General features: G+C 60.0%; 1 protein-coding gene across 1 annotated transcript in view; it reads left to right on the forward strand.

Moving 5' to 3' along the window:
- The first annotated feature begins 3,957 nt into the window (after positions 1 to 3,957).
- The window catches only part of GPR153 (G protein-coupled receptor 153), a 4,849-nt gene continuing 209 nt past the window's right edge, over positions 3,958 to 8,597 (forward strand). Inside the window, exons 1-5 of the mRNA XM_008567023.1 lie at positions 3,958 to 4,333; positions 4,747 to 5,176; positions 6,949 to 7,141; positions 7,792 to 7,976; positions 8,429 to 8,593. Of these exons, the coding sequence (XP_008565245.1) occupies positions 3,978 to 4,333; positions 4,747 to 5,176; positions 6,949 to 7,141; positions 7,792 to 7,976; positions 8,429 to 8,593 (1,329 nt within the window). The 5' untranslated portion in view covers positions 3,958 to 3,977. The remainder of the gene's footprint in view (positions 4,334 to 4,746; positions 5,177 to 6,948; positions 7,142 to 7,791; positions 7,977 to 8,428; positions 8,594 to 8,597) is intronic.

An 8,597-nucleotide genomic window follows, 5' to 3' on the forward strand; every position in this document is an offset into this window, starting at 1 on the left:
CCCGGCCCGGCTCTGCGGGACCGATCGGCGGCAGCGCGGGCGGAGACCAAAGTGGGGCGGAAGCCGGGGGCGCAGGCCCTTGCGAGCCCTGCGGGAGCAGCCCGAGCCCGGGGAATCCTTTCAAGTTCTGGGTCCTCTTTGTTGCGCAATAGAGCCCCGGGGCCTCGCGGTCTCATTGGCTCCCGGCGTGACGTCACGCCCCGGCCCCGCCCGCAGACCCCGCAGGAGGAGCAGTCAGGGCGCGGGTGGGTCCCAGGCCGGTCGCACCGGCCGTCCGACCTGCGATGGGGCGGGCAGGAGGGGAGGCGGGAAGCCTTATCCTGAAACGCTGCGGGACGCTCTGAGTGCCACGCGGGAGAAACTTCCCAGCAGGGGGCGGGGACACCCTGGGTTCCTCCTGCACTGGCGGGAGCCCAGACTGGGGTCTGGCCCCGAGTGGCCACTGCCCGCTGTGAGGAATGAACAATAGTGGTGTCTGATCACCGACGCCCTGTTCTTACACAGCCAGTCCCCTGTCACTCTGCACTTGGAGACCTGGTCTCTACCTCCACCACCACTATCCCAGGACATTCCTCCCCCATCCCAGGACCACAGCCCTCAGTAGGCCCTAGACCCAGCCCTGATAACTTTCCTCTCTGAGGAAAGCCCTGAGCTTCCAGCTGCAGTGTTCCCATCTGCAGTGTGGGGACAGTAGGACCCGCCCTGCAGAGACAGGAGGCTCAGAAAGACCTCAGCTCTGGGAACGAAAAATGCCTTGTTCCTGAACATTTTAGGATTTGAGAGGCCGGGACTTTGGTGTCAGGCAAGCGAAGTTTGGATCCTGGCTCAGGCACAAAGTGGCTTGGGCAAATGCCTCTACCTTTCTCTGCCTCTGCTAGATCATCTTTAAAATGGGGACGACAACAGAATCCATCACATAAAGTCGCTGGGGACACTAATTAGGAAGAGTATGCCCGTTTGCAGAAGGATGCTTCTGCCCTTACCCACCGGGCACCTTTTCCTGCCCACAGACCCAGAGCCCTTCCCTGCAGTAAGGCACTTAGGCTAGATGAGGGAAGAACTGCCACTGTGGAGGGTTGTGCCGGTGGCAGCCTGTGGCTCCTTCCTGACCACCCCGCGCCAGTGATCAACACGTGGGCAGGGTGGGCTGGGGGGCACAGCCTGCTTGGGCATCTGAGGGAAGGCCTCCCAATCTGATGGTGGAAGCTGCCCAGTGCAGGTAGAAATAGATGCCGGCCACCAGGCGCATGCTCAGTCCAGTTTCTTAATTTATTTCTTCGGCCTCCGGCCCACAGTGATCACCCACGCTCTGCCTGCTCTGAACCCCCAGCAGGCTGCCAGGCACCCCACAGGCTGGAGGTGGCCCTGTGGCTGGTCTGCCCCAGGTCCTGGTGTGGGTGACTATGTGCTTGCTGGCAGGTCTGAGGCTCACCCACACCGCAAGCTCAGTGTCCTTTCCATTAAGAGACAGCATAGCTCAGGGAGCTGGGAGAGCTTTAAGATGGACATTTATATGGCAAGCATTTATGGAGTGCTTACCATGTGCCAGGTTCAACTCTAAGCACTTTCCCCGGCATAGCTCTTAAACTACCCACACACACTTTCCAGAGCAGGTACTATCATGTCTGGTTTACAGATGGGGAAACTGAGGCACAGAAGAGTCAGGTAACTAGCTGGGGAGCTGGGGTTGGAGTCTAGCAGCCTGAGTCGAGTCCACACTCTTTCTGCTACACCATGTAGCCTCTACACCGTAGTCAGGGAGGTTTGCTGTACACAGGAATAGCTGATGGGAGAGTCCACGGGGCCACCCCCTCTCCCACACGGGGTCTGGGGTGGGGAAGGGAAGGCTGCTTGGCAAGCAGAGACCTAATAAATGTGTGGGAAGGAATTTCCCTGGCTGCAGCAGTCCCCCATTCAGGAGGCCATTAAGGGGCCCGGGTGTGTCCAGACTAGGCTCCTCCCCTGGGTCAGAGGTCTGGGCGGGGCCAGGGCAGGGGCACAAAGACAAATGGGACATCCCTCAGGGGTCTCTGACTGTCCAAGGGGAGTCAGACCACAGACAGACCAAAAGAACTCCGGATAAGACTAGCAGGGGGTGCCTGCCAGCTGGCCAGGAAGGCGTGGCTTTTTCTGCCTGAGGGGAGGGCCCAGGGACCTGGCTAAGGCTGCAAGTGGCCTGTCCATCCTGAGCTGGAGAGAGTCTGTCCCTGGGTGATCATGTGGCTCTGTCTGGTGCAGTAGGTGTCCATGAGGGTTAGAAGCAGCCAACAAGATTAAACACGCTCTTGGGTGAGAAGGGCCAAGTACATCAGGCGGGGCACACAGTAGGCCCTCACTTAACATTACGCTTCTCCCCAGGGAGCTGCTCCAGGCTCTGGCCAGAGGGACTAGCCAGGGTTCCGCCCAGGGAGGCACCGAGGGCCTGACTGCCCAGCCCTGTGGCAGGATTGGGCACCTCCCCGATGTGTGCCTCCCGCCAAGCAGCCTATATCCGTGGCTGACATGCAGAGGCAGTTGGCAGTTCCTCCTCAGGGACAAGGTCTGGGCTGTGGGCTGTCTCCAGCCCCATACTGCCCAAGCCGTCCAGAGCATAGTGCTGACTCCCACCCCACAGCACCCACTGTGTGCAAGACCTGGGCCCAGGCCTTTAGAGGTGTGCTGTCTGTCCACCCGAGCCTCCCCATGGGAGACACAATATAGTTCCCATTACAGATGAGGGCACAGGTGCAGGGACCTTGTCTGAGCCACATGGTTAGTGTGCTGGAACTTTCACCCCAGCTCGTGGTTGTGCCGGGGGCCCCATTGTGGAAGGCCAGCTGGGGGCCCATTGGATGAAACAGGCTGCCCCCTCCCAGGGTGGGCATGAAAGTGTGGACCAGCTCACCTCCACCTCACAGGTCACTTGGGGGTCAGGAAGATGAGAAGGGAGTATTAGGGTGATTAATCCTCCCAGGCAGGGCCTTGTTTGGCCAAATGAAGTGGGACAAATTGAGGCAAGAGACCCCGAGATATCCACTGGGGAGGCCTGGCATGGGCCGTGCGAGGATTTTGGAATATTTGATGGCGAGGGCTTGTTCTGGGATGGGGCCAGGGCACACATGGGGCAAGAGTGCCAATCTGGGCTCAGCCTGGCTGCTTCCCTGAGGAGGCAGGTGACCAGGAAGGAAGCCCAGATTCCAAGCCTCGACTTGGAATCTTGATAGGAGTCAAGACTTGACAGGAGTGGGTGGAAGTGAGGGAACGTGCACTTATTGGGCACCCCTGTATATAGTCCCCTGGATTCCAGAGACTTGGGTGGGCAGGAGGCCCCAGTGAGTGGAGAGGAGGGTGTAAGCCAGGAGCAGACAGGTAAGGTGCATGCAGGGCCCCTCCATGTCTGAGTCCACATGTGCTGCTATAACACAATACCTGCCACTGGGTAATTTATAAAGAACAGAAATTTGGGCTGGCTGGTTAGCTAAGTTGGTTAGAGTGCGACCTTATAATCCCAAGGTCATGGGTTCAGATCCCTGTACTGGCTGGTGGGTCTGGCATCTAGTGAAGGCCCAGTCTCTCCTTCCAGAATGCTGCCTTGAATGCTGAGGGGAGGGACACTAAGACCTCACGTGGCAGAAGAGCATAGAGCTGAGAGAACCCACTCCCACAAGCCCTTTTTTAAAGGCATTAAACGCACCCAAGAGGGGGCGCCCTCATGGCCTGATCACCTCTTAATACTATTACGATGGCAATTCAATTTCAGCATGAGTTTTGGAGGGGACAAACATTCAAACCACAGCACTTGCCATCTCCCACCGCAGGGGCCCTAAGAGCTCCAATGGTGCAGCTAGAGGGGGAGTCACTGAGCACTCGCCCCCCACCCCCACAGATGTTCATGCTCCCTGGCGTCCCCAGGCCACCGAGTGTGAGGGCTGCTGCTCTGCACCGAGGCCTGGCTCCCAGGAGGATGCCCCGGCTGCCCCCCAGCTCCCGCCTGCACCATGAGTGATGAGCGGCGGCTGCCTGTCAGTGCGGTGGGCTGGCTGGCGTGTGGAGGCCTCTCCTTGCTGGCCAACGCCTGGGGCATCCTCAGCGTTGGTGCCAAGCAGAAGAAGTGGAAGCCGCTGGAGTTCCTGCTGTGCACACTCGCGGCCACCCACATGCTCAACGTGGCGGTGCCCATCGCCACCTACGCTGTGGTGCAGCTGCGGCGGCAGCGCCCCGACTATGAGTGGAACGAAGGCCTCTGCAAGGTCTTTGTGTCCACCTTCTACACTCTCACCCTGGCCACCTGCTTCTCTGTCACTTCTCTCTCCTACCACCGCATGTGGATGGTCCGCTGGCCCGTCAACTACCGGTGAGTGCTCGAATGTCTGGCGTTCTTAGGGAGGGGGCCATGTGGGCAGGAACATGAAGACATATGTGGTACACCTGTGTGCACACACGAGTGCCCGCATGTGGTTTCGCCACACCTGCGGTGTGCTGGGCTGGCAGGGAGGCTCAGGAGTTGCTGCTCTGGGCTGCTGGGGCATGCGCATGTAGGTGTGCGTGGGTGTACAGGCGTCCAGTGCAGAAATGCTTGAGAAAGGGACATGTAACAGTGCACGAGTATCTTCTGTGCAAGGGATGAGACCCCACCACACTGGTGGTGTCATGACTGTGATGTAGTTGAGGGCCAGGGGCAGTTGGGATCCTCTGCAGGTCCCCAGAGGACTGGGGAGACCCTGTGAGTGACGCCAGGTCCCTCCATCCCACCCAACCCCATGCCAGGCTGAGCAACGCCAAGAAGCAAGCAGTGCACACGGTCATGGGCATCTGGATGGTGTCCTTCATCCTGTCGGCCCTGCCTGCCGTCGGCTGGCATGACACCAGTGAGCGCTTCTACGCCCACGGTTGCCGCTTCATTGTGGCTGAGATTGGCCTGGGCTTCGGCGTCTGCTTCCTGCTGCTGGTAGGCGGCAGCGTAGCCATGGGCGTGGTCTGCACGGCCATTGCCCTCTTCCAGACGCTGGCCATGCAGGTGGGGCGCCGGGCCGACCGCCATGCCTTTACCGTGCCCACCATCGTGGTGGAGGACGCACAGGGCAAGCGCCGCTCCTCCATTGATGGCTCCGAGCCTGCGAAAACTTCGCTGCAGATCACGGGCCTGGTGGCCATCATCGTCGTCATCTACGACTGCCTCATGGGCTTCCCTGTGCTGGTGGGTGAGCGTGTTGGGTGGATAAGCACTTTCGGGGTTGTGGGCTCTGGGACAGCCCTGGGGCTGGGCCACTTCAGGCACTGGTGGTTGAATCCTCAAACCCAGTCCTTTGAGATGGGCATTATCATCATCCCCACTTTACAGATTTGGAAACTGAAGTTCAGAGAGGTATAATAGCCTGCCTAAAGTCAGGGCAGCCATGGTGGGACCTGAACCCACATCAGCAGACTGCAGAGCCCAGGGTCTTTCTGCCACACTACAGAAGAATTTCCTCCCTTCACTGGAGGCCCATTGGTGCAGAGGATGTGGAATGTGGGGTTACATGCACATGGGCTTCCTGGTGGGCCCAGGTCCCAGGATGGACAGAGGGAGCTTTTTGGTGAGGCAAGTGGGTAGGGGGCGCTGGATCAGGAGACAAGGCAAGGCCAGGGCAGTGTGTTGGGGAGTCGCAGTTGGTCATAAAGGCTGTAGAAGGTCAAGGTGAGGGCTAGTCTAGGGAAGGCCCTGCCAGCAAGGGTCCAAAGTCTCGTGGGACTGCTGGGAACAGCCTAGCCCAAGATTGAAGTCTGGGCTCAGTAGCCAAGTCCTCCCGCTCCTGGGCTGCAGCCCCACTCAAAGGTTCTGGAATTGGACAGGGAGGGACCTAGTGGCAAGGACCAGTCCCAGAGGCTTTGTCCAGGCAGCAGGGCAAGGCTGTGTCCCTGGGGGTCACTGCAGGACATGAGCCCCAGAAAGGTGTCTGGTGGGGTGGCAGCCTCAGTCAGGGGGCTCACTCTGTATGCAGCCCCTGTCCCCACTGCAGGGTCCTCATGCATACAGTGGGGCCTGGAATCCCCAGCTTGTGTTGATGGAGGGAAGGAGCCAGGTGAAACTGCTCTGAGAACCACAAAGCACAAAGTGGGAAGAGAGGGGAAGGGGTCCACCCCAGCATCTCTTCAGGGCAGGGAAGGGGGTGCCAGTCATGGAGCCCACTCCACGTTCCTGGCCTGTTATAAACAGTGTCTGGAATCTTTACCTCACCCTCTGTAGTGTGGGGTATTCTCAGCCCATTGCACAGATGAAGAAACTGAGCCCCAGAGAGGTTTAGCAGCTCTCTGAGGGTCACACAGCTTGCAAATGGCAGAACCAGTGTGATGTCTGCAGCATGCACACCCCCACTCCATTGTGGGACTGTTAAATGTCACTCTTTCTGGGCAGGTGGGATGGGGGAGCACGGGGGCCTCTCCTGGGAGAGGAGTAATGAGGGTCCTTGGGCAGTGACTCAAAAGCCTCCTGGCTGGGCCCTCTGCCCTTTGAGTCTCCTCTGGGATCTGAGCCCTAGACTCCCAGAGCAGAGGAGGAGTTGGGGCAGGGGGTAGCAGAAAGGCCCCTGAAAAGGCTTGACACCCAGTTCACCAAGCCTCAGCTTCCTCATCAGAATGGGGGTGGTAATCTGTGCCCCACGTCCCTCCACAGGCAGCCATGAGGGTGACATGAAAGAAAGGACTCCCAGGGCTGCCCAGCACACTATGGAGTGCTGTGCGCACTAGGGGTTACGACTGTGCATCCCGGCAGCCAGACAGCTCTTGGTGGTCAGGGGCTTCTGCCTCCATCCACCCACTGGCTCTCTCCTCCTTAAGAGCCTAGAGTTCTGTCTCTCATTGCCTTTTCCTTGTCTGCCAGGTGGGTTGGTCGCACCTGCAGTACAGATGGGAAAACTGAAGCTGGAAGGGAAGTTATGTGATGGGGGTGGGGGGTCCTGCCGGGTGCCAGGCTGAGCCCCGTGCCCACAGGTGGTGAGCTTCAGCAGCCTGCGGGCGGACGCCTCGGCACCCTGGATGGTGCTCTGTGTGCTGTGGTGCTCCGTGACCCAGGCCCTGCTGCTGCCCGTCTTCCTCTGGGCCTGTGACCGCTACCGGGCCGACCTCAAGGCTGTCTGGGAGAAGTGCGTGGCCCTCATGGCCAACGATGAGGACTCGGATGATGGTGAGAGTGGCCCCTGGGGAGAGCGACATCTGGGGGAGGTAATGGGTCAGTGGGAAAACAGCTGTCAGGTCACCCCCTATGGTGACCCTGTTCTCAATCACCACACCCCCGCCACAAATGTACTTGAACCCCTAAGGGACCCAAGCCGGGTGTCTCACGGGGCATTCTCCTGTCTGGCATGGCTACCTGGAGTTCCAGTTAAGCCAGTGCTCTGGTTAACAGAGAGTAGCTGTGGACACTGGAATGAATGTGTTCCACGGAGTTCTCAGGCCCACCCCCCCAACTTTAGGGGTTCCCAGTGAGCTGCCCAAGGGAATCCTGTAGACACAGGCCCTGTCTCCCTCAGCAGTAACAGTGTAACCCTAGGCCAAGCCCTTGCTGCGTGCCATGTGCTGTCAGCCCCTTGCATGTATTTCATCCTCCAAGGCTCCCAAGGGAAACTCAGGCCTCACCCCACATTCTAGATGAGAAAATTGGCTGCGTGTGACCTCCCCAGTCTAACAGCTAAAGGGGGGCATAGCCAGGACTTGAATTCTGGACCCCACCCTTACCCTTTTCCAGCCCCTGCTTGTGTTTCTGTGAAGATCCCTAGGACTCCCTCCCAGGTGCACTAAGTTTCCACGGTCCTAAAACTCTGCCCCACCCTGCAGAGACCAGCCTGGAGGGGGGCATGCCCCCGGACCTGGTGTTGGAGCGCTCCCTTGATTACGGCTACGGAGGTGACTTTGTGCCCCTGGACAGGGTGGCCAAGTATGAGATCTCTGCCCTGGAGGGGGGCCTGCCCCAGCTCTACCCTCTGCAGCCCTTGCAGGAGGACAAGATGCAGTATCTGCAGGTACAGACCAGGCGGGAGCTAGAGGCCACAGGCGGGTGGTGGGGTGTTCTGACCTCCCCAAGGCCTTTCCTCTCTGAGTGCCTTGCGTGCCTGCTGCAGCTCTGCAGTGGCTGCCACCTTCTGAGGACAGGCTGGCCCCCGGTCCCAGAGCTGGTGTGTGTGGGCCTGGGCCAGGCATCCCAACCCCTGCCCCCATGTTCCCTGTCACCTGTGTTATCTCCTGACTCAGTACCCCCCCTCAAGGAGCCTTCTGCCCCACCGACCCAAGCCACAGACAACACTGAGGCTTGGACAGACTGTCACTTGCCCCGAATCTCACAGCTCCGAGCCAGGCTGCTCTGGCGCACAGCCTGGTGCCTGAGGCGCGGGCTGCCCTGCCCTGGTGTGGGGAGGCATCCCTGCCTGTTGTGCAGGAGGGCAGCTCAGGGTTACAGCCCGGCCCGTCCTGGCAGGTCCCGCCCACGCGACGGTTCTCCCACGACGACGCGGACGTGTGGGCCGCCGTCCCGCTGCCCGCCTTCCTGCCGCGCTGGGGCTCGGGCGAGGACCTGGCGCTGGCGCAGCTGGTGCTGCCGGGAGGGCCCGACCGGCGCCGCGGCAGCCCGCTGGCCTACCGGGCCG

Source organism: Galeopterus variegatus, unplaced genomic scaffold (assembly GCF_000696425.1).
Source record: "Galeopterus variegatus unplaced genomic scaffold, G_variegatus-3.0.2 Scaffold284, whole genome shotgun sequence".
Classification (NCBI taxonomy): Eukaryota; Metazoa; Chordata; class Mammalia; order Dermoptera; family Cynocephalidae; genus Galeopterus; species Galeopterus variegatus.